Source organism: Phalangium opilio, unplaced genomic scaffold, assembly GCF_054372755.1.
Source record: "Phalangium opilio isolate 3A_F unplaced genomic scaffold, DU_Popi_V2 ptg000031l_1, whole genome shotgun sequence".
In the NCBI taxonomy this organism is placed as follows: domain Eukaryota; kingdom Metazoa; phylum Arthropoda; class Arachnida; order Opiliones; family Phalangiidae; genus Phalangium; species Phalangium opilio.
Window position 1 is genome coordinate 7,396,385 of NW_028324158.1, and position 26,603 is coordinate 7,422,987.

The 26,603-nt window shown below is 36.7% G+C and overlaps 1 protein-coding gene across 5 annotated transcripts in view; it reads left to right on the top strand.

Annotated features, from left to right (window-relative positions):
• CadN (neural cadherin) overlaps positions 1-25,798 on the top strand; it is a 109,899-nt gene extending 84,101 nt beyond the window's left edge. For 3 of the 5 annotated variants that reach the window (XM_089869873.1, XM_089869871.1, XM_089869872.1), the window contains exons 19-31: positions 269-911; positions 4,344-4,844; positions 7,937-8,184; positions 8,914-9,191; positions 9,640-9,988; positions 10,310-10,552; positions 11,035-11,215; positions 11,341-11,507; positions 12,370-12,673; positions 15,482-15,662; positions 20,116-20,378; positions 20,660-20,905; positions 21,599-25,798. In XM_089869873.1, the coding sequence (XP_089725999.1) occupies positions 269-911; positions 4,344-4,844; positions 7,937-8,184; positions 8,914-9,191; positions 9,640-9,988; positions 10,310-10,552; positions 11,035-11,215; positions 11,341-11,507; positions 12,370-12,673; positions 15,482-15,662; positions 20,116-20,378; positions 20,660-20,905; positions 21,599-21,858 (3,864 nt within the window). In that variant the 3' untranslated portion in view covers positions 21,859-25,798. Of the gene's footprint in view, positions 1-268; positions 912-4,343; positions 4,845-7,936; positions 8,185-8,913; positions 9,192-9,639; positions 9,989-10,309; positions 10,553-11,034; positions 11,216-11,340; positions 11,508-12,369; positions 12,674-15,481; positions 15,663-19,073; positions 19,316-20,115; positions 20,379-20,659; positions 20,906-21,598 lie in introns of all 5 variants that reach the window. The other 2 variants (XM_089869875.1, XM_089869874.1) reach the window with 1 other exon arrangement.
• The last annotated feature ends 805 nt before the right edge of the window (positions 25,799-26,603 follow it).

Below are 26,603 nucleotides of genomic sequence, written 5' to 3' on the forward strand. Positions count from 1 at the left end.
GCGCCCATTGTATTTGTATGAGAATAAGCTTCCATTTTTAAGATAGAGTAGAGGGGGCGTCCTTTACGATTCCGTACTCTACGACCCTACCTAAACTCCAAGCATGCTGGGAGGACTTCGGTGTCGTTCCGTATAGGTTAGGGTTTCCACTCCACCCTCTCTCCTTCGAACTTCAATTTGCTCTTTGAAATCTCCTACTTTTTACCAACGACGGTCATTAACGTTGGCACTAAGAATATGGTCTGCGCCATTTTTCTCCCCCAATTAGGGTCTTGACTATGAAGATACCCAACAGCGCTACGGTTTCAATATAACTATCCAAGTTAGTGATCACGGCGGGGAATCGTTAGATGAGGCTCACGTCGATTACGCCAAGTTACGCGTAAGACTTCGCGACATCAACGACAATAAGCCGGAATTCAACAAATCCAACATTGAAGTTCCTATCCCCGAAAACGCCGAAGTTGGGACCACTTTGGCTCGATTTTACGCCACTGATCCGGACCAGGGCGGCAAATCCCAAGTGAAATACGCCATAGATCGGAGTTCGGATAAGAAAAGACAATTTAAAATCTTCGACGACGGTGTGGTTAAGATCCAACGGAAGCTGGACAGAGAATTGGCCTTCAGACATCAGGTTCGAATTCTAGCCATTGACGATGGGACACCACCCAGAACAGCCACCGCGACCTTGACGGTTGTTGTAACGGACATCAACGACAATGCCCCGAGGTTCATGAAGGATTATAGACCAGTTATACCCGAACATCAACCGGCTAGGAAGGTTGAAGAGATTTTGGCCACGGATGATGATGACAGGTCAAAGGGCAATGGACCACCCTTCACTTTCCGATTGGACGAGAAGGATAATGATTACATCAAAACTGTCTTTAGCGTCAAGCACGATGCTGGTAAGTACCTCTTGTCTTGTTTTGCATACTTCTATAAGTTCTCTTTATGTTAAATTTTATTTAAACACACCAAGAAGTTCAAACACAATTACAAAGAACAATTAAAACTCTAGCCCCTGTATTAATTTAAATTTCGGTTAGACAAAGGATAATTTTATATTTAAGTTGCTTCAATTTACTGAAGTTCAGAAACTAACTTCTACTATTAATTAGAGAAATTTAATTTTCCCAAAGTATAATTTTCATTTTTTAGGCGTCCAGTAAATTTAGTGAAACCCACTAGGCCTAGATCTTTTAATATAGTTCTTTTATTGTGGTTTACACGCGTTTACACTCTATACGGTAACTATTTTACGAGTGCTTAATTGCTTCTGGCATTATAGTTTTATAACCCATTTTAAAGAGAAACCTAAAATAGCAAATTCATTTTTGCTTGTAAAATAAAGGCCAATATGCTCTATATAAAAATGGAACACCACTTTAGCATCGCTCCTAAAAGGAAGGACACTTAAACGAACTCACAATTTCTTTAAAGTACCTAAAAGGTTTCATCAAAATGTGTAATATGAAAATTTGACAGTTGAAGAAAGTTTTGGATGAAACTTCGTTAGGTTTCGACATCAGTTTCGCTTTGCTTAGTCATGGGGCTTAATCTAAAATTTGTACCTTTAAGGAAAATTTACATTTTTCATGGTATTTCACGGAAAATATCACATTATTTCACGGAAAGTTTACGTTTTTCATAGAATTTCATTAAAATATTTCCCCATCAAGATAAAACTTTTAAAAGTTAAAATTCACCAAGAGATTTCTTTGAAGTCTATTTTTGATATTTTTTAAGTTACAACACTCTTGAATAAAAATAGATATTGATGCATTTAGATATCCCTTCAAGCCCTACCAAGAACTAGGTCTTTAATGGCAAATAAAAGTTTGTTGGGCGTTGTACATTAACAGGCTTAGTAGACCCTCACTGTCGACGACGCTAATTACGCCGTTATATAAATTTATTCTTGCAACTCGGGGCAAACCAAAGAGAGAGGGGGGGAGAAATTAAGGGATGGCGATTCAAAATTTTAGACCCTACTTTTAAAATGTTTTAATGGATACCTTGGTGTCAGATGGCGTTTTAATAATTTTTCCGGACCTTGTCCAAACATTCCGCCAAGCAATTTAACAAACAACGAAATCACTTTGCCCCTTTCTCCTTGTTATAGGATTGTTATACTACGTTACTTTTCTGTTAGCATATCTAATACCCCTTAGGTTCAAAATTTAATCGTAGTTGTAACGACTATATGCTTTTGACATAGTGAAATATTAGGTGGGTGGCAACCTTAGATTCACCTTTATCTCGTGGATTGTCAAGGGCTTCGGAATGGAAAGAAACTAAATCTAGGCAGGAATTATAAAAATGTCGTGCAAAAGATAACGTGGGTTTCTTCCACTGATGTTTAGAACGTTAAGTAATTTTACGACATCAGAATTTTATAGAGGACCCCCTTAAAATTAACCACTTATTGATCGTAAATTGTTTCATCTGGCAGATATATCCAATAGCAACGAAATTCATAAAGGGGGTCATGCCTAAATCCCCAAGTTCTGAACTATAGTTTTGAAAGTTTTTAAGGTGTCTAGGCACAAAAATTTATTACATTTGTCGATATTTAGCCATTCATTTAGAAGTCTTGCATCATTAGAACGTTTATCTTTGTATATATTAGAGTAATTTTATAAGCATTCCCGACGATTTTTCCATTGACATCAAAATTTTATAGATGACCCCCTTAAAATTAACCACTTATTGATCGTAAATTGTTTCATCTGGCAGATATATCCAATAGCAACGCAATTCGTTAAGGGGGTCATGCATAAAACCCCAAGTTCTGAATAATAGTTTTGAAAGTCTTTAAGTTGTCTAGGCACAAAAATTTGTAACATTTCTAGAAATTTAGCCATTCATTTATTAAAAGTCCGGCATAATTACCAAAGTTTATTATAGTGTGTACATGTTTGTTGTACAATTACATCGTACACCTTATCAGGTTTTATTCCCCTAGTTTTAATTGAATCGTATGGTCAGATCTTGGTATGAGCAATTAGCAGACATACTTCTAATTTCAAAATAAATAAAAAATCGTCATAAACAAATTAATGGAAAGTTTATTCCGACTGAAGAATCACGAAAGAGCCGGGTAAAATGTTTCATTAAAACTAACCTAATAAATTGTAAAATATTCTTTAATGTTTAGTCGAATGGAGTGTAGCGGCGCTTGTATTCCAAATAACTCATTAGTATTTGTAATTCACCTTCCCCTAGCTCTTAGCCTTAATGATTCCCAATTTTGAGTACAAGCGAACCCCGGAGAAGGATTTTGACAAGGTTTCCTGGATTGAACCCGGCACCCACCCTTGTCTGAAAGGAAGGCGAATTCTCTAAATTAGATTTTCATTTCACCGAATTCTCATTTTACGCTGTACTGATAGACCTTATGTGTATCGTGTATCGATACAGTTTTATTTTGAAGGCAAATGTAGCGTATCTCTTAATAATAAGTGACTTAATTTACGTTGTTTTGCAAAGGGAAGGAAATAGACTTAACTGTAGGATTTTAAAATGAATTTCTAAGTAAGATTGTGCTTGCTATTCGATGAATTTTCTGCTGGTTTAAAATGGAGTTGGCTAAAATTTCATTTCACTAAACATCAAGGGTCTAATCGACCTTCATTCCCTGTACAACAATTACGGGTTAGCGTTGACAAAGGCAGGGTTTTCAAAGATGTAGGTCCCAATGGAACATTCTTGTACATCGAATTACAGTGGCCGCATTTTCGAATCTTAGGTTTAGTTTAACGTAAACATATTGAGTGGTAGTCTAGACTCTAAGGCAGTTATGTTGATTTTACTGAATTTTAAATTAGGATGTCTTCGGATAAGGAACTTCGATAATATTAAAGTCCCTAAATTTTTAGTGTTGTATTTTCGAGAATACGCAAGCTTCTAGGCTCAACAGGCATGTTTATGTTAGCTTACCAGATGAAATTTGTGTACTGGAGTGGACTTCGACACTTGTTCTGTTAAATCTTAGGAGTGTATTGTACCAGTGAGCACGTGTAAGGGGGAGACTTGGGAGAGGCAGAATTCTCCGTTAGCCCTTCCCCCTTTTCAAAACCGGTACCGAGCTGTGCGCAATTGGCGCAACAGAGAGGGGGGAAAAATCGGTGAAGTTCGTTTAGGGCAGTTGTTCTTAACGGATCACGTGACGTCTGGCTCCTCGGCTGTGCGCCGAGGTAGCTGCGCGTCAGAGAGATATCGGGCTGTGCCGTTATAGTTACCTTCCCTCTTTGATTCTCCTTCTTATACTTGCTCACTGATTTTACCGATGGCAATATCAGCCACTAACATAGAAAGTTTTATATTATTTTTTTAAGCTGGTGCTAATGGTGATGGCATGGCTGTTGTCGAATCCCTGGAAGAGTTTGATCGCGAAGAGAGAAAAGAATATTACGTTCCAATTGTCATCAAAGACAGTGGAAACCCGGCCATGACGGGCACCTCTACTCTGACAGTGATAATTGGAGACATAAACGATAACCGTATGCATCCCGGTAGCAAGCACATCTTTGTCTACAACTTTAAAGGCGACACTCCTCCGACACCGATTGGTCGAGTACACGTTGAGGATTTGGATGATTGGGATTTACCAGACAAGACATTCTTCTGGGAATCTCATACGGTGCATCCGAACTTTGATTTGAATAAAGAGACTGGTATGATTACGATGAAGAACGTTACCAGTGCCGGCACCTATTTCTTGAGGTTTTTGGTTTACGATCGGGTACACACCCAAGAAGTACCCGCCAATGTTACCGTTGTCGTCAAAGAGATTCCTGAGGAAGCCATTTACAACTCGGGGTCAATCAGGATTTCCGGTAAGTCGAATTATTAATCTTTGATTATGTGGGTTGTAGTATCGTCTGATAGATTGATTTAGGGTTAAGATGGAACAGTGATTGGTATGTGAACCCAAAGACCTTATATAGGGCTTCGAAGTTACCAGTCCACCAAATTTGGTCCGTATTATTTGAAGGCACAAACCAATCAATGTTCTTTCTTAAGAATATAAAGTGGTCAAACACCAACCTCTGTATTACCCTGCAGACTTTTGAAAAGGGTATGTTGAGTTAACTAAAGAGTACGTGTTAGACCTCTCTGTTATGCTGATGACGTCAGATGACTAAGGTTTCCAATAGCTAGCCTTATGACGTCATCGACTTCGCAGAGGTGCCTAATGTGTATTCGTGTTTTAGAGATGAGGAGTGCACGGGTAAAGTTTTTGACTAATGTTAAGCCCCATCTTGGAAGCTCCAAGGTATTAGCAAGACCTATTTTCAGTAACTTTAAATAGCTACATTTTTATTTGCTTTTAACACTCTGGAGTGTTGTTAACTGTTGCTCATTTTATCGTGTATTTCCTAAAACTATTCCAAAAAATGTTTTTTTTTTAACTACTTTCGAATTAGCATACCACCGACGAAGTTCGAACTCTTGTGTTTATAAAAACGCGTCTAGACGTTTTATAAAGAGAAGTTTCTTTCAGAAAAAAACCCTGAGAAATTCCACTAGACATTAGGAAAATAAATTTTCATCTAATTCGACTTTGATTCTCATTTTAAAAAATACTAGAATATTATAGACTAGTATGATCAGGGAAAATAGAAGGGACTCACGGAAACTTCAACTTTTGTCGTCACTTCGTAAGGATGAAAATTTTGAGATGTTTTCGGGATACTCTAGTAAACTAAGGGTTCTTAGGACATGGTGACGTCTATAGAGTATCTTGACGGTACCTCAAGTATTCCGTTGGTCTTTTATGTTTTCCTGTTAGGTGTAAAAACTAAAAACTAGCTTTCACTCTTTTTATATTAACGTCATAAAGTAGAGTGTCTGATTGGTCGAACAAAGAAGCTAGGGAAAGTGAGAATTCCTGTCATAAACATCATGCTATTTGCAGCTACCGTTTTTTATGCGAAAAATTAAATATAGTAACTTTAAAGCTGGGAATCCTAATGTGTTTTTGTTCCCTCTTCAGTACACTTTGATTATAAAAGAACCCAACTTTTTGGATGAGTCTGAAAAGTTACAACGGTACTTAAAAACAATGTGGAAATGCAATGGAGAGCAAAACGAATGGCGTTACTAAACTAAAGACTCGTTCAGACTAAAGTAAAATCTTACGTCTCCTTCGGTTGTCTCGTTAATTTTGTTACGGTAGCGTCGTCACCTTCATTTCCCTGTTCAAACGCGAGAACAGACGACTTAAACCGATTTTCGCATATGGTGATATTTGAACCAAGACTAAACTAGCTTATTCCAAAACGTCAAATACCACCACTCATTAAACTTTTCCTATATCATTTTGCTAAGGCATAGCCTTCTCGATCAAGCGTCAGTAAGGCGTGAGTGACTGAGTGAGCTATGGCGTAAGAAAAGGCGCTAACGAGATGGTGCCATCTCACCACTGCTTTTGAAATTTTTTTAAAGTAAACCCGCCAATCGTAGTCGTTGACTCATATGAACTGTCTAGTTAAGGGAGCAAATTAATTAAGCGACTTCACTGACGTGAACATAATATTTTTAGTGTAGTCGTCTGAATGGGCCTTTTAACTTACTGACTTTTGGCAGCAAGTATCGTCTAGACTTTGAAATAGCCCTTCTGGGTGTAATTGTTCGGCCAAAGGCATACTAGGTTTTCACGCGTTTAGCGCTCGTATCTTACGCTTTTTAGTAACTTCTCGCGCCTAAAAAGTTCCACGTGATTACCAAGGGCACTAGCTACCTCACCCTTTTTTAATCGAAACCCTCGTTATTAGGACCCAGTTTTACAACTTTCGATTGATTTGAGGAACCATTCCATTTTATACCGAGGGGAGAGTCACTCCAAGTAATCGGTGTACGCTAAAATGATTACGCTGAGGCTATTACACACGCTCTATCTTTAAAAGCGTGACAGTGGTAACCGTAATGGTTTAGAGAGGAAATCTCAAGAGTGATTAGCATCTCGGTTTGAACCTCGTAATCATTAACGTGGTCCTCTTTCGTGCAATGCACTTGTGTAATCTAAAGGCAACGGCGCTTTTAGCTTTTAATCAGAAGTAGATTAACGATAAGTTACGAAGTAGGTAACTTTACTGTCTGCAACCGAAAGCAAATAGAAAAAATAGAAAGTGAGAAACTGGTATGGATGGAAACTCAGTATGATGTTTACGACGAGAAGTTTTACTATATCCCTAGTTTCTTTGGTTGACCCATCGGTACTATTATGCCGATATCTTTTTCCCATAGTGGGGGCTTTAAGGCATTCGGGACTTATTCTTTGGTTATTGGTAACCATCTATATTATTGCGAAGACCTGGTAAATAATTCGGTAGAGATGTAAAATTATCGTAATTTTTAAAAACTGTAATAATAATTTACCTATTCAAATTTTGGAGAAAAGAAATTGAATTGCCGAGCAGTATAAGGGTAATTTATGGTAAATTTTTAAACCTCGTTGAATTGTGAACATTATACCTAGTTTAGGTACTTTAAACAGCACGAACAAATGGAAAATTGATTAAAAACTGGGCTTCGGAATAAAATCGGCTCATTTTTAAATAAATTACCAAAATTTTGACCAGTGTAAAATTACGGTACGCTATATATCGGCAATTTCAGGCGGTATTTGGTAAATTACCGACTTTGCGTCTCTAGAGGCAACGCACGCGCTCTCGTTCTGCCACCACACTTTCGTGTATTTCTAATTACCATTGCTGAAGCCAGCCAACACATTTTGACCTGATATTTTTAGATCGAGTTAACTTCTTAATCTACTTCATCCTTCCGTTTTTTTTTGAGGTCGTAAAAAGCAGTGACCCCTACTACTGTAAAAAAAATTGTTGGATTTTTTTAGATCGTCCACTCCAATCTTAGCGCCTTCTTACACTTCTCCTCTTTTCTTTTTCTTCGCTTGTTCCCTTTGAAGGTCTTTCGGCCGAAGATTTTATTCGTGTCTGGAACTGGAAGGAGCGTCGTCAAGAGAAGAGCAAGTATCAAAAGTTCAAGGAGGTCATTGCAAATTTGACCCAAACCCGTCTGGAAAATGTCGACGTGTTCAGCGTCATTGAGAAGGAGAAAAGACCACCAGTCACTGATGTCCGGTTTTCAGCTCACGGATCTCCTTACTACAAGGCTAGCATGCTCAATGGAATTGTGGCGCTAAATAGAGAATACGTAAGTGGCCTAGCCTTTTACAATTTTTTTCTCCCCGCCCTAGAAAAATAAATACGTGGTAAATAATTCCAAACTAGATTCAAAAGTTTGATACATTCGTTTTCCTATGGGTTTTTTACGGCAATAACAAAATAGAAGCGACACACGGAATAGTTATTAGTTGAAGGATGAGATTTGGGGGGGGGGGGTATTCAAGTAATCTCACTATGATTGCGCCATGGTAACAAACTGCATGATACAATCTGCTTTCACATCCCTAAGTGTCATCAAACCATCGAGAGAATTCTCTGTGTGGCTTCTATCATAAGTTAATAAGATATTTTCCATGATAAGTATGACACCTACCTATACTTCGTAATGCTAGAGACTTACAGCTCGAGCTAAAGTTCGAGAACGACAAGCGAGAATTGAAGTCCTACACTAGGTTATGATTATGCAGTACTTCCATCTTCCTATTTAGTCTGTACTTAGACTTTAACAGTGCCTCACCAGGCGTCGCTTTACTTCGAATCTATGACCTACGTCACTTCATGACAAGCTCCAGTTTGTAACCAGTGACAAACTTATGATGGAACATATCTTATGAACTTATGCTTCTATGTTTTCCTGATACTCCATAACTTGAGTCACTATTTTTGCAAGAACAATTCTTATAGTCACTTCTTGAGAAACTCGGATTTATACCGATTTTAGCCTATAGCTTCAACCTTATTCATCTTTTCATTACAGATCCAAGAACACGTCAAAATCAATATCACTATGGTTGGGATTGACGAGTGTCTCTTTGAGAACTTGCATTGCGAAACGAGTTGTACCAACGTTTTGATGGTTGATCGTCAACCCATCGTGGTCAATGCTAACCGGACGGCCTTTGTTGGTGTCAATACTTGGGTGGATCCTAAGTGTATTTGCGGTGCGCGTGACTTTTCCGAACCCGAAACGTGTCGAAAGAAACCATCACCTTGCCATAACAACGGACGATGTGTTGACACTGCTTCAGGCATAACGTAAGTTTTAAAATGACTTGGCCTATCTTTGTTAGTTTGAATTTGTTTTGTGTTTTATGTAATCAGTTGAATCTTTCAATGAACTTTCAACAATGAATAAACCATTTCGATGTAACTAAGACACACTTCCATCTCGCGTTTTAACGCCTGCGCTTTAGTGTTTTTGTATCATGAGAGTGCGTAATGTGTCAACCCCAATACTGAGGGTTACATCGAAAAGGTTTATTGATTCATTTTGATTGTGTTAGAATTAGTTTGTCACCCATTTAAGCTAAATGTTTTGTCCCTCGATTCATTATAAGCCGAAGTTTCCAAACCTTTTGAGAAGATTGTGTTTAGTTCCATACTTGAGAAAATACCTTATTCTATCTAAAGTTATATAACTTAAGAGAAATATGCCGGAATCTTAGATTAGAGTTGAAAGGCCCATATCAATTGTCTTCCGCAGTTGCGAATGTCGAAACGGTGTCGATGGCCCTCAATGTCAAGAAAGATCTCGCACTTTTAACGGTAACGGTTGGGCCTGGTTCCCGCCTTTGCAACAATGCGAAAACTCTCATTTGAGTCTGGAATTTATGACGCAAAAGCCCAATGGCCTATTGTTTTACAATGGACCTATCACAAACCCTGAGCCTTCGGAGGAAGTGGTTCAAGATTTCATCTCCTTGGAATTGGAAAGCGGAACTCCTCGATTGCTTATTGATTTTGGTTCCGGTACCGCCGAAGTTCGTGTCGCCGTGCCTAAGCCTTTGCACGATGGAAAATGGCATCAGATCGATATCTTTTGGGACAGAGAGGTGAGTCTTATCTCTGAAATATTCGCTTTTGAAACAAAATATTGGTGTACATAAAGGGGTGAAATATTATTCAACGCAACCGCAGTTATATTTAGTCTTTTTACTTATTGATCATTATGATGCGAAACGATTGACTTATCCTCAACTTTGTTATTAAGTATTTAACAAATTGTTAAAAGAACTCTAAAGCTGAAAATAAAATTAATGTTAATGTTAAAGGCAGTTTAAATTCATTAGTGAAGTTCTAATTTAAGGGAATTTGATGTTCTTGTTAGCCTGAATTCATTTGAAAACAATCGTGTCCATTTTGTCTAATTACAGAATGTTAGAATGAGCGTTGATAGCTGCGATCAAGCGAAACCGGAAGATGCTGATGTGCCTAAATTTGACCGAACATTCTGCGAAGGCAAAGCTAGTATTCCACCATTTAACGAGTTCCTGAATGTTAACACGCCTCTACAAATGGGTGGTGTCCATCATAAGTTGGTCAGCTATGACTGGCAACATAAACATACTCGAGAAGGATTTCAAGGGTGTATCAAGAATTTCATTCATAACAGCGAGGTAAGCTCATCCTTTCTATCTTCGGTTTAGGCAACTTGAGTTAATTGTTGGGTCTTAGTTTGACCTCCACGATGGTGGTGAAGTTGTTAGGCATTGTTTCATGTGTTGAAGTGTGGTGATATTTTGGAACTTTGTTGACTCCCCATGTTTCGGAAATAACGTACTTTCCTTCTAAGTTCTATAGTTAATTTATGTATGAACAAATTGTCTCTCTTTAACGAAATTAGGTTCATTTTAAAGGTCAATTTAATTAGATTAATAAGTGTCAATTTAGAAAGATTGCACCCTGAGGGAGACGAGATATACCCCATCTTGTATTACCCCATCTTTGGAGTTAGAACATGTTAATGTTAAGTTTATAAACGGGATCGTATTGAAGTAGGGTTAGTTTCCACCAGTGGTGTACATCAATTGAAATAAAGTTATCGTCCGAAGTAAATCCATTGAAGTAAGAACAATTGGATGCGTTTTATCATTAACAGATGTACGATTTGGGTTCACCTGGGAGCTTCGAACACAGTAGACCAGGTTGTACGCCAGCTGAAGAGCAATGTAACGCTAATAACTTACAAAGCTTCTGCGAACACGGAAAATGCATTGGTACTTACGATTCGGCCAAATGCGTATGTGACCCTGGTTATTACGGGCCAACGTGTGACAAAGGTAGGCGCCGCTAATTTTTAGTGGGTTGTGTTCTGATTGATGTGTGTTAAGATGTGAACCAAAGCAACGTGACAATTGGACGATCCCTTTCTAATAAAGCAGCATTTTATTGTTCTCTTTAATAGAAACCAAATCTAAAAAGTTCCTGCAGAAAAGCTACATCAAATACGCGCTGTCTTTTGACCCGAGTGCCTTCAAGACTGAAATTCAGCTTATGTTCCGTACAAGACAGAAACACGGAGAGCTGTTCAGAGCGACTAGCAAACATGGACGAGAGTATTGCATACTTGAGGTTTGTAATTTAGTATATTGTTGCAGAAACCTTGCAGTTAAACTAGTTAGACTTTCTTGGTTGCATTCTTACGAGTGCAATCATAAGTTCATAAGATATGTTCCATAAGTTCGTCACTGGTTAAAAACTGTAGCTTGTCATGAAGTGACGAAGGTCTCTCAAAGGCTTAGTACAGGCTAAATACTAAGGACTGCAAAGCCGTGTGTAGTTAATTCTCGCTTGTCGTTCTCGAACTAGCTTTTAGTAAGTCTCTAGCATTACCAAGTATTTGAAGTGTCATACTTATGGAACATCTTATAAACGTATGGTGTAATTTTGTCGTCTGTAATATAAGCAATTGAGAAACTTTGAAACTTAATCTATTAAGTCTTCAATGGGGAATTTTAAGAGCTTTGTAATTATCGAATTGGGAACGTTTTAAAGATCTGTACCTCGCTTAGAAACGTTGAAGATAATTAAGATTACTGAAGGATTAGACGGGCTAAATTACTAGTTGATGATATTTTCAGGGCTACCACCAGATCCCTAAAAGTCCCCATTTCCCTTCAAGGTCCTTAATCCAAACTAAAATCGGTATTTGCTCCTCAAATCGCCCTATATTTCAAAAACTGCAGACATATTTATTTAATGGTTAATCAAGGAGAGATATCTAGAATAACTGTTTTCTGTAAAGAAGTAAAGAAAATTCGTCAGTCTGAACAAATATATCTGTAAAAATATCCCAAATTAATTCGCTATTTTGTTGAAAATCGGTTTAAAAGAGTGATATAATGCTCTTCACTTAATACTTAAAGTGTCAGTTTAACACAGTAAGGAGAAGCATAAATCTATAATTAGTTCAATATTTGGTTCGTCTTTACAGATTCGAGACAAGAAACTTCGATTCCGTTTCAATTTGAACCACAAACACACGTCAGACGAGCGCGAACTCTGGTTACCGGCAGTTCAAGTGAGCGACGGTCATTGGCACACTGTTTTGGTTCTCCGATATGGTAGCACCGCCAGTATATCCCTGGACGGCGGTGGAGGTCGACGCTATAACGAGCTACTCGACTTCGAAGGATTGCACCAACTTATGGACATTGAGAAACAAAACGTCATAGCTGGTGGCGATGTCCAGTACGTCGGACCAGGAATGACTGTGGTGGACAATGACTTTCAAGAAGGTAAGCCTAAAATCTTTGTCACTCTTCTTGAATTATTTATACAAAGGTGTAGACATGGTGTTCCAAAAAAGGGTTAGGGTGGTAAGGACCCTTTAGTGGGTGGGTTTTTTGACCGATTTTGAGTCGGAAATATTGTATTATGTCCATTTTGTCTTATGGGCAGCCCTGAACAACTTATGTTAAGTGTTTTCATTTAATTATGAAACTGAAATACAATGCTAATTTATTAAGGGGTCATCCATAAAACACTCCAACCATAACTTAGAAACAGTACCCCTTAGAGAACGAATGTCCGACTCCTAGAACATTTTCGACTCAAAGTCGTCCCCAGAAACCCACTATGCTTCGGTGCTAAGACCCTTCTTGGAACAACCTTGTATATAAAATAGTATCAGTACTACGTATGCAAACGTCATACATTTCTATATCTCTTAGCTCAGTGTCATCCCCCTACTAGGCGCGTGCAGTACCCCCCCCCCCCTTACAAGAGCGCGCCTAGAGGGAAGCATACACAGTCTACACCCCTTTTTACCGACACTATAGTCTATTGAAAACATTTTGTAAGTTATCATCCGAGTGGTAGCGAAAGTCTGTAATATGCCGGGGTCATCTTGTTACTTTATTTTGTTTTCAACGAGAAAGCCTTTTCCTTGTTAGTTTTAGGCATGGCTTAGGAAACGCGGAAGGAAAGGGAAGTTAGTACCTTGAAATATGGTGAAATAAGAGTTAGTGCGGTTTAAGGTTGGATGTTGTTTTTTTCTCGTAGCGAGCCGCAAGGTTCTCCATCATCATTTTAACTTATTTTTCTTTATCCTATTTATTCTGCCCGGGGTTTTTTTTTTTGTCCGGTCGATAAACTCATGAATCTCAGTGCTAGTTTAGATGTCCGATTATATTAAGGGCAAGGATTTGCCAACCATTTTCAGGGGCAGTTGTTTTGTAACGTGTATCATAAGTTTATAAGATATGTCCCATAAGTATGACACTGGTTACTGATAGATTGTGATGTAGGTCATAGATTCGAGGTAAAGCGACGCCTGGTGAGGCGCTGTCAAAGGCTTATTACAGACTAAATAGGAAGATGTACTGCAAAATTAACCACCGAGTGTAGTCAATTCTCGCTTGTCGTTCTCGAACTAGCTCGAGCTGTAAGTTTCTAGCATTACGAAGTATAATAAGTGTCATACTTATGGAAAATATCTTGCAAACTATTTTACCTTGGGATGACAAACATCATGATCAATTTAGAACAATTTGATATTTCAAGTGAAGAATTTTATAGGCCTAGTTCAGCGTGCAATTTCAATTATATAGTAATTGAATGATTAAATATCAAGAAGATTTATATAAAAAAATCTCCCATCAAAATTAAACTCTTAATTTGTTTGTCACCTTATAAAACAAACGACATTTTAATTAAAATTAATTCCGGTAAAAAAAAAGTAGCTAATCACATAGCTGGGAACGGATTATAGTAAAAGAATAAAATCATTATATTCCTTGTCATTACTCAATTGTAGGCCTAATTACCCTAACCCATAACACCATAAAAAAACTAAAATAATATATAGGCGATCTGTGTTGTGTGTCTTTCTCGAAACCGTTAAAAAATCAATTTTTGGTCCATCAGTTATGGGGACCTAGTTTTAGCGTGTATGCCCGGGGCCCTTCCAAAATTCCCCAACAACCCCCGAAGGTTTTTTTTCTCTCCTTCTTCTCTCTTTTGGCATTGAGCTTTGTCCATGTATAAGAAAAACCTTGGGCCTAGCGGAGCTCCGGTTCTGAACATTTGTCTTGTTGAATATCAGCAAAATCCATTAGAACATAGTCAGAATAAATAGCTCTCTACCGCTATCGAAACGGGACTCCCTTGTTGTATAGTATGACGGGATAAAAACGAAACTCGTATCCCTTCCTGTTGAAGAAAAATAAAAGCTAAGAAATGGCGCAAAAAGGAAAAAAAATAAACCCAAAAAGATTTTGCGAAAAATCCGTTTGGATTTCCGACCTACAAAACTTTTTGAAAATCTGCCTATTTTTAGTTCTAGACTAAAGCCCTAAACCTATATAGTAGCTCTTTATCAATTTTGTCTTTGAAAGTTTATAAAATCATAACTGATTTGCCCCGCTTTCTGACTGACTGACAAGTTACCAAATCACTTCTAAAAGCATTCCCTTAGTGTTACCACCATGGTATTAATTACTTAATTGTTAATTATTAATGAATTCATGGTGTTGCTGATGTCAACCATGCTATAGTCTGCTATTACGAACTTTCTGGTGACGTCACACCCTCCTATCTCTTACCTCGGTTATGGCGACCAAATTTTACATAGTGTGCCCATATTAAAGTGGAAGCTTCATCAGACCAACTAACCATGGACAGGCAACTGAATAAGGAGTTAGGTTTGCTTAGAGCAACGCCTGACCAAGAAGCGATATCTAGTTTACTAGGGTGAAGGTATAAGATGCCAGGGTATTCGCGCGCCATAGTGCCAGTCCCCGTCCCCCTTTCAAAATAAAAGGAGGGGGGGACGGAAAAGGAGGCCGCGGCTATTTCGCCTCTCCTCAGTCGGAAAATACGGAAGAAGCAATGACATGCTGGTTGTAATTTCGAGGAGGGGATTAACTCCATACCTACGTTTGGACTGGAGATGAAGCTGGAAATGCGGCGAATTTATACTTTCCCCCTAATAAACTAGATATCACTTCTTGATACTAGATAACTTTCCTAAAAACCCCAAAAACAAGGATTTGGTTTGAGGTGCTAATATTCCATTCATAACTTTTTGTTTGTTATCTTTATAGGTTGCATGAATGACATTCGATTGGACCAGAAATACTTGCCAATGGAGAATGGCTCCGAGAACGCCGTGGTTCTCGAATGGCATAATCTCATAGACGGTTGTCCGTCCAATAACCCGTGCCATGGCATCGTATGTCGTCCACCGTTCATTTGCGTTGACTTATGGATGATACACGACTGCAGGTCAGATCTTCTATTTACATAAAATAGTCTAACCTTAAGCCTATTTATTTAGTTATTTATTTATTGGTTGGTATATCACCGAGCCTTAGTGTGCTAAGAAATAATAAACCATAATGCCAATAACGCGGTCGCTATTGAACGTAAATTAGTTCGGAACCCAGACGGGCACCACTTCCCCTTCTACAAAACTAACACGTCTCCCTAACGCACTAGACTTATTAAGTCACTTTGCGCATGAGTAACACATACGTTAACAAATTAAGCCTTATATCATAGTGTTCTTATTGGTCAGTTAGTTTAGATACCAATTCCACTTATATTTTTAATCGGATCATGTTGAAATAAGGTTTTTATTACTTAAATTTAAGTTGATTAAGTTAAAACAAAGTTATATGAAGAATTTATATATTTATTAGGAGCAGGTTTGACTTATATTATTGATCGGATCGTGTTGAAGTAACGTTTTTGTTACTTAAATTTAAGTTGATTAAGTTACATCAAGAATTTATATATTTATTAGGAGCAGGAATGAATAACACTTAAAAAAATTATCTTCAGTTCTAGTCTGAAATCATAAGCCATTTTAGTTTGTCAAATATATCGATTACTTCATAAGTTTATAAGATATGTTCACCATAAGTTTGTCACTGGTTACAAACTGGAGCTTGTCATGAAGTGATTGAAGTAGGCATAGATTCGAGGTAAAGCGACGCCTGGTGAGGCGCCGTCAAAGGCTTAGTGTAGACTAAATAGGAAGATGCAAGTCCTGCAAAATTAACCACCGAGTGTATAGTTAATACTCGCTTGTCGTTCTCGAACTAGCTCGAGCTGTAAGTCTCTAGCACTACGAAGTATAGCTAGTCATATACTTATGGTAACAAACATCTAGAAATGGACTTCCGCGTTGTATTAACAGCCATGAAGCTTTCCTCTAAGCCTTGGCCATATTTTTTTTTTTTGGTGTTTTATAAAGGGTTTTTCTTCTTCTATCTTAACACTTTCTCGGAATCTACCGTCCGTGTGTGTGTGCGTGTCTAATCCGATAGTAATAAAACCTATAGCGAAACAAAACCGAGTGAGGGGAAAAAAATCCATTAAAATATTCTCCAATCGTAAATTAGTTTTCTCGAACGTAAATTCCTTCTGAGTGAAAGAAATTCTTTTTGGCAAGAAACGGGTAAAGCCCAGATGCTATTAACGGTTTACAAATCTAATATGAAAAAAAAAGAAAGAAAAAGTCATTATACGTAGTTGCCTTACCCTAAAGACAGCGGAACAGAGAAGAGAAAAAACGGAACAGCCAAAATTGGTTTTTCTTTAAAGAGATTTTCCGTGTTCTTCTTAAATTCTTCAAGGGTTTTAATGAGGATTTTAAAACTTCAAAAATTTCTTTATTATTAATACTAGAGTTTTGCAAATATGTTTTTTTTTATGAAATTGTATTTGTAATTAAGTGATTGAGTTCCACTTTGCGTAAGCTTTTATTTGAGTATCTATCTATACACTGGAGAATTACGAAAAAAGTTAACTTAAGTAAAAAAATAAGTATCACTTTAAATGTGTATATATTTAAATATATTGTGGGAGTTCAGCAAAGGCATATAGGATTAACAGAAAGTGATACGGTAAGGCTGGGCGATGCGTGTGTGATTCAGGTTGCCTCCGAGCTGACGAAAAACAGTTTATGGACCTTTACGACAAAAAAGGGGGGGACATACAAGTGGGTGATACGTTTCCGTCTCATGCATTGCGCACTCTCATGATAGCAACAGCGCAGGCGCCAAAAAGCGAGATGGAAGGCAAAGTTTTACCCCCGTGTCTTCCCCTCTTAGTTACGTCGAAATGGGCTATCATCAATGCGTTATACTGTGTGAAAGCTCGCGTATGAATACTAGCCCGAGTACGCTGGCAAACCGAATCACCGTTACATTAGAAGAGAAGTATTATATACTTCTGACTGATTTTACTTAATTTAAAAATACACCTTGTTTGTACTCGTTTAAAAGCTTACGACCAGACGAAGTAATTTACAAACAATAATCAGTTACTAAACAGAACAATTTATCAAATTTACAATTATAAACCTAGACCTAATAGATATTCCCTCATAAACACGAAACGTACGGTTTTAGGAAACACGAGGTTAAACTTGATGGATTGATTTCTTTCACCAAAATCTTGCTTCGTTTGCTTTTAATGGCTTTCTCGCCACTTTGATATAGAAGAAAAAATAAAAATGTTCTTTCTCTCTTTTGTATTATCGCTAGACCGTACTTAATTCGGCGCTCGTTTCGTTAAATGTTCTCGGGTTTTTATATTTAAAAAGAAAGAGAGAAAGATGAGAACAATCTCTCGCGGATTCTTTCTACAATTTAAATGATTCGGAACTATCTTCTTTTTCTTTTACACATTTTCGAAATAATTTTCCTGGAGAACAAAAGCTAAGGTTTTTTCAAAATGAGCCTCAATTACGACTTTAATTTACGAGCCTGCTCTGATCTGTTTCGAAGGTTTTTTTTTCATTTTAACAGAAAGATTTTCTAATAGATAATTAACCATTAATTTGTTACAATTGGGCTCTACGGAATTGTTTCATTCTTTTCGGGATTTTTTTTAATCTGGTTAATTAGCTCTTGTTTTTTCTTAATCGATGATTTTAAAATAACAAACAATTAACGTTATCATACCAAGCGTATTGCTGCTATGAAATACTATTGAATCTTTACGTGTCTTTGATAAGTGGCATTCTTTAAAGGGAATGTTCTTGGGTTCAAACTGAGTGTCATGGGGTCTGCAACTTTTAGTTACATTGATTAACACCTAAAAACCACGAAATACAGACACATTTGGAGTGAGACATACCTTTCTTCAATTGTCTTCGATCTAAGAACGTTATTGAACCTTTATCAGTGCTCAATGCCTTTATCTAGCAGAATTGTGCTATTGATAGAAGCAGTGAGCACTATAACGGCACAGCCCGATATCTCTCTCACGCGCACCTACCTCAGCGCACAGCCGAGGAGCCAGACGCAGAACTCGGTCTCTCACATTCTCCCTTTTAAACGTGCTCACTGCCTTTATCTAGCAGAAGTGTACTATTAAATTTGTAGAAGTGTGTGTACGCTTGTACCTCTGTAACTGTTCCCTTATGGGAGCTCACATCTCCGTAACTAGATGTATAAATACTTTCATCCAGTTTGACCCTGAGAACGTACCCAATTTGAAACTAATCAGAAACGACACTGTAGGCTGTATACGTTTGGTATGGAATACGTTTAACAATAACTTTGGTGTTGGTTTTCGCCCTTAATAACTCAACGCTCTTTTTTCCATTCCTAACCTTTGAACTTTCCTTGCTTGCTGTTTTTTTACCCTTTTGCTTGCTTGATTTCCCTAAATGTGACCTATCAGGTGTCAGCCTGGTTTCGCCGTAACCGACGACGGCAAGAATTGCACGGACGCGAACGAATGTTTAAGCGAGCCCTGCCTTAATGGCGGTACTTGCGTCAATCGTGACAATGGAGAGGGATACTTTTGCAAGTGTCCCGACGGTTATAGCGGGGAAAATTGTGGAGCTTTACCGCAACTGAAGGTTATGCGTCTTAGTATGGCCGCACTCGCCGCCATTTTAGTCTGCCTCCTTAATATACTCAGTAAGTTTTAAAAACTTATTCGGCACTGAAGTATCACCAAGAATTTGGCTCTCGTTGCTCCAATGCAACTACCGTCAAAAGTTTCATATTTGTGCCCTTTGAGGTGTATTTATCTAACAGTTTCACAAATTATAACTCTGTTATCTGCCGCTTCTAGTACACAGTTTTCAGACTATGAGGATTTATACCATTTACACAAGGAGGCCTGGCTATTGACACCATCAGAGAGTCTGGCCTCCTTGGGCAGCACATGGAGACTAGCCTCCTTGTGTAAATGTATGAGTCCTCCTTGTCTGAAAACTACGTATACTGTCTTAACACGAATTTAATTAAGACAAGCCCTTCAAAAGCTGCCGTCTGAAGGGTGTATTAGGTAGGTTGGATTGTAGTGCATTCTCTAAGTTGTTGCCCTTTGCTTATATTCAGAGGTGTATAACGAAAATGGTACTTCAAAGGCCACTTATGAAACTTTTCTCGGTTTTTGAATGGGACAACAGCGCTAAATTCACGGAGTTTACTTTGGTGCCGTATTAGCATAGACTCCTTCGGGTGGAACGCAATGGCGACTTAGAAAATTCGTAAAACTCAATCTAGGCTCGGCGAAAATATTTTCCAACCACTCCAATCAATTATTTACTTTTAATACACTCGAGTCGCCATCGCTAACTTTGTTTTGTGTTTTTCTTTTTCTTTTGTTTTCCTTTTTTGTTTTCGTTTTACTTTTGTGTTCCTACAACAAAAAACAATCCCTGACCCCCTACGCCTTACCTCGCGACCTACAATGATTGAACAAACTGTAGCTGTCCAATGGGATTCGCTCCTTCGGAAGACCGACTGAAATGCGAAGATGACGACGAATGTTTCAGCTTACATTGCGGTTATGGCGCAAAATGCGTTAATCTGATGCACGGATTGGGTTACCAGTGTCACTGTCAAGATGGTTTCGTCTGCGATAATTGCACTTGCGGCAATGAAAACATCGGGGGCATTTATCATAAGGCCTCCGTTAATTTGAGCACCGATGCATTGCTCATTATTATTGCTTGCATTATTGCGGTTTTAAGTAAGGATTATGCCCTCAAAAATAACTATGCAAGGTTATGGATCTTATAAACCCAATAGCGGATAAGAAACAATAACTTCTATGACTTGAGACCCCTTAGTACTAACCTAACAGACAGCGCATGTGTCACACCCTAAGATTACAGATAGTTTTCTTGTCTCATTCTTGTCTCAAACCCTTCCTAATTTTGTGTTTTTATTAAATGTTTTGGTTGGTTGCGTTCAAGATCTGAATTGGGCATCTCTAATCGCCTTGGTGCGTTAATCTTTTTTTCTTTCAAGTCTTGGTGTTGGTGATTGTCGCGTATACGCGCAACCGTCGCCCTGACCAGAAATACGGACACGGAGACGTAGATGACGACGTTCGAGAGAACATTATCAGCTACGACGACGAAGGTGGTGGCGAAGACGACATGAACGCCTACGATATCACTCCTCTCAGAATTCCCATAGACGCGGCTGGTACTCCCTTGGGAGCGAAACCTGGACCCGAAAAACCACCCTTCAAAGAACCTAGGCAACGCCAACGTAAGACATTGAATGATTTGACGCATTTTTGACTTAATCTTTAAATTGATCTTAACGAGTGCTTGATACCTCATATATGTGGTATTTGTTCACCACAAATAAGGGAAATAGTAAACTGTTCTAGTAGAATAGGGTTTTATCATAATACATAGGCAACGTTAAACGTATGACACTTGGCCCATGCATTTTTGACTATATCTTTAACCTGATCAGGGATAGATTTATTTTTAGAAGTAGGAATGGAGAACGGTTAGTATTTACTTCAGTCCGACTCATAGCCCAGTATAGAGCCCCTCCCTCCAACACGTAACGAAATGTTTAAACTATCTTATTAGCTCACTTAAACTACGTTTTGATGACGTTGCTGACGGGGACGGCGAAAAATACGTAGTTCTTTTTTACCTGTGTCGCTATGACCCGCCTCTTCTTTCATAGCCCCCCCCCCCCCCACCGTCCATTTGAAGGGGATCCGGGACTTTGACGCGCGCCCACATTGCTCAGTTCTCCATTCCTACTTCTAAAATTAAATCTATCCCTGACTTGATCTTAACTAGTCCTTGGTTCCTCATTTATGTGGTATTTGTTGACCACAAATTAGGGAAATGCTAAGCTGTTGTAGTAGCCTAGGGTTGTATCATTAAGTTCTTTCGTGTACACATAAGGAGCTCTTTTTGTTTATGTCGTTTTTATTAGTGCCTCCTGGCGTTCAACCGGACGTTGGTGATTTCATTCGTGACCACTTGGACAAAGCTGACCACGATCCCAACGCTCCCCCTTTTGACGATCTACGAAATTACGCTTACGAAGGGTGTGGCAGCACTGCAGGCAGTCTGAGTTCTCTAGCTTCCGGAACTGATGACAATGAGCAAGACTTCGACTACCTGAACGGCTGGGGTCCCAGGTTCCAAAAACTGGCCGACATGTACGGTCAAGGCGAGAGCGAGGAGGATTAAACGTAAATATATAAAAAAAAATAATTACAAAACCTTCAGCGGTCTACAAGGGGGATGAATTATATATATAGTATTCTATCCCCCCTCTACGTAATAATTGATCTCCTAAAACACTCCTGGTCAGAAATATAAGAAACAAGATTTTTAGTCTTCCCTTTTACCCTACACGAAGGCGAGACTAATCATCTTTAACCGTTACGGCTGGCAGGCTGGTTTTCGTTTTTTCGTGTGCAACTATAATAATACTGAACCGGGAAAATGAACTACGATAGTTTTCCAAAGCGCGGGTTATTTTTATTTTATATAAATCGTCGAAACAAACAAATATAACGGACAAATATTCCAGCTCGTATCGTTAAAAAAAAACATACTTTTAATATACAACAAACAAAACAAAATAAACAAACACACAAACAAACACCATGTGACGCTCACATCGATGTTAAGAAGGATAGAAACAAACATACAAACATGTTCATTCCATATTTTAGAAATATTTTCATTCGTGCATTTTTTTTTTCTATTTTTTATCATGATTTTTTTAATCGATCATTTATTTAAGGACAATTGATGATAGTTTTTAAAATTTAAATATTTTGGTTAATTTGGACCAAAAGATGAAATTTCAGTGAAAAACTGTGCAACTTTTTTTAAGGCATACGTTCATTAATTTCATTTGGCAGCTTTATATAATTGGGTAATTAATAATTAAAAACAAATTAAATATTTAATTAAACAAAAAAAATTAATATTAAGGTATTATTATAAATTGCGTGGAAAAAAATATATTGGAAAAAATTCGGTGTTATCGTCAAGCAAAAATTTTAAAAACTTATGATTAAATGACTTCATTCATTCATGAATGTGATTGGTCTACGCGATAGAGAGGGTTTCGGTACAGAACGGCAAGTGAAGAGGCTTCGACATGACATGACCGTTTTTACTTTTTATCTCGTGAAAACTATACAACAAATACAAAATAAACAAAAACAAACAAACCTACATACATACATAACATACCTAAACAAAAGGTACAATTTATTGTGCGTGTATCCTTAAAAAGAAAATTTAGAGAAAAAAAAAATTCTTTTTTTATTGGAATTTTAAATTTATTTCTTGCGAGTTTTCCTGTTTTAAATAAACAAAATAAATACTTCAAATCAAGTGCGAGGAAATCAAACCAAAACTTCCGGTTATAAAAACTAAATATATTTCTCCAAAAAAAAATATTCACTTGATTAAAATAAATAATAAAACTTTAACAAAAAAAAATAAATAAAACAAGACTCAACACTCGGTCAAGTTGTGATCGCGAATAATTAGAAATAATAATAAAGAAAATAATTAAAAAAAAATAAACCCCCATTCATCCTTCCCCAGTCTACCCGCGTAATTCTTACTTAAAAAAATATACGCCATTTATCGCGAATTTTCATTTAAAATACAAATTAAGGTTTCACAAATTTCGGTTTTTTTTAATGTGAAAAAAATGGACAAAACCGTTAAAAAACTAAAGACAGACAACATTAACATTCCATGAACCCTGTCAAAAATGTGTTTTTCTTTTCAAATAGACGCTTTTTTTTCGTTATGTAGAATTTGTGCCAAGATGTGTAGCGGACTTTTTATTTTAAACAAATCAGCATTTCATTGTTTTTTTTTCTTGTTTTTTTAATAAATAATTAAAATAAATAAATAAATAGGATTTTTTAGACCTCAGACCCTCGTGTACTTAAAAAACAAACAAATATAGAGTAATATTGGTCACTGAATACGCTACAGCCGTGAAATAAAAAAAAATAAATAAAACAGAAAATAAGCCGAATATTTATAATCCACTTATATTATAGTATAAGAATTGTTCCTTATTTTGTACCAATGGTCAAATTGACATAAAAACTATTATACTCCCTTCATTATTGTGTTTTACTGTCCTATCAATATTTTTCATCCACCGTTTTATTAAATAATAAATCAATCAAATCCTTTTTCTACTGTGGCATATCATTTTTTGTGTTTTACGTTTTTTAACCCCTCGGAATTGTATGGTTTCTGAAAGTATTGGTTTGGTAGAATGGGTGGTTGGAAGGTTTATTTTGCGTTTGTGTGAATGTGTGCGTGTGTGTTTAGGCACTAATTTCCCGCTTCAGTTAGAAACGATAATGATTCATAAACGGGTAGAGTTAAGCGTCAAAATTTAGGCAAACATGGTAATTAAATAAATTAGTGCAATTTAAAAACAAAGGTGTAATCGTACAGGCAATTTTTAAAGTATGGGTTGTTTTTAAGCTGGGGAAGATGTCCTATATAATTCTCATTTTATTTTAAATATACTAATTACGTTTTACCAATTAATATTAATTAATACTCCCAGTTTTAAATTTTAAATATCCTTAACGCTTCCATTCTGTTTTTAAATCCATAAAATTATCGCTTTTAACCAAATTAAACTATAAATTTGGTACAGTTTTTAAACCCCTTAAATTGCTAATTAATTAATGATATATTAATTAATTAAAAACCAAAAAAAACTATAAATATTTGTATAAATATTATCTGTAAATGAATTTAAGGTGAAAAAAAATATTCCACAAAAGAGGCATGGAAAATTTCAATTATATACACAACACTAAAAACACACAAAAATTCAAAAACTGTCTTTTGAAGTGATAATTTAAAAAAAAAAAATCTACTGCCATGACTTTGAAAGAAAAATGAAAAAATTAAAGAAATCTTGAGTGGATTTTTCACACCTCAATTAAATGGTCAAAAAAAAATAATAAAAATAAAATACATACATATAGAGGGTGTGAGACGAAAACAATTTTCATACTAAACAATATATAGCGGAACTTATAGCGAAATATTGAGAAACAATAATTTAAATTATAGCTTTTAATCGGTTACTTAATGCTGAAAAATTAAAAAATAAAAGAAATTAACCTTTCAAAATTAAATATTGCGCGAAAAAATAAACATTATCCTAAAATCCTTTGTATGTGTGTTTTAATTAAAATGCCGTCCCATGAATTTAAATTGACCCATTTACCATATAATTATAATTTAAAGAAAATCCCCTATACTAAAACATCTCAGGTCTGTGGAGATTTTAATTTTAAAATTATACCGATAAATTAATTATTGATTTAAAACCACGCTTAATATGAAATCAATAAAATCGTGCTCAAAAAGCCTATAATTGTGCGGGCTTTTTATATAACCAATCGTACAATTAAAAAAAAGCGTGTTTTTAACTATAAACTACCACACATGCGGTCCAAAGAAACTTCGCACCAAAAAAAAAAACATTTTTTTCTTAAGTGTCAAAAATTGTGGGACAAAATAAAACGTAAAGTAAAATTTAAAAAACAAAACCGGTTACAGTTTAAAAAATAAATAAATAAATAAATTCACGAAAAAAAATTTAATATAAGGCCTTGTTTAAAACCACAACCTAAAGTGCCTAGACTAGTTGGTTGGTTTTCATCGGCTAATAATACACAAAAAAAATAAATAATTAAATTTAACATATAAACCCAAAGGATTTTCCAAAATAAAAACTTATCGCGACCCATAAAAGTACTATTCCCAGTTTTTACAGCATTTTCAGTTAATTTACTGGAAAAAATAAATAAATAATTACCCTTGTCTACGTGACCAAATTAAAAAAATCCCATTTTTAGAGCGAGTGTTCGAACTTAGTAAAAACACATTTTGCGTAGAAAACAAAGGTAGATGTCGTAAATGTAATTATTTGTGCCACAAAAGAAAAGAAGTCTTAATTATTTACGGTAATAAACAGCCATAATTAAAATACAAACGGTAAAAAATTGAACATTCATTCCTTAAATTCATAAGAAAGAGAAGGGAAACAATGTCTTGTCTCAAGAATTTTTTTGCAACGGAAATAAAATACGTTAAGTGTTTATCTCTAATAAAAGCTGCCAGTATTTGGTTTATTTACTTATTAATTTAATGGACCGTTTTCAAACGCGGATCAGCAGTATCCTCTGTTTGATGTTGACTTAGGAAGAGACCAGTTTGACATAGTGTTACATTGGTTACGTTGACACAAAGACGTTAGATTCAAAGTTACCAATCCACCAAATTTGGATGGTACCAGAAGACAGAAGTATATAATACTTCTCTTCGAGAGAAGTGTACCACAAAGCGGGGTAAGTGTAACATGATTCTTTCCAACATCATATTAACATTTGGAGTGCACAAGGTTACTAAACCAAATCACATACGCGATAAATAGTTCCCTCATTATTACTCTATTAGCGTTTAAATATTTGCCAAGGCGCATGCGCTTGTGCATTTTTGTCCCTCGTCAAGACAATCGAGGTTTGTGGGATGATTGCTGGGGATTTAATGCCAAACAATTATAGAATTGACCCTAGCACGGTGGGATACCCATCTATAGTTTGATGAGCAGGAAAGCAATCAGAAAGGTGCATGAGCCTGGGAAGAATCATGTTACATAACTAAAGGATTAAGAGGATACAGAGTGTCATCCTTCTTCTATTATTCCCTTCTGATGGTACGAGTTGTTTGAAGCCAAATCTTAATTTACGCCTTTGTTGTCCACAAACCAATCAATGTTCTGTCTTAAGGATACAATTATTGTGGTCAAACAACAGACTCTGTTTATACCCCCGATTTTTGAAATGGTCCGTTCTATTCTAGGCTTAAATATAGACATTAACAAGTTAGTGAGGTTTACATGAAGTGACAGATAAGTT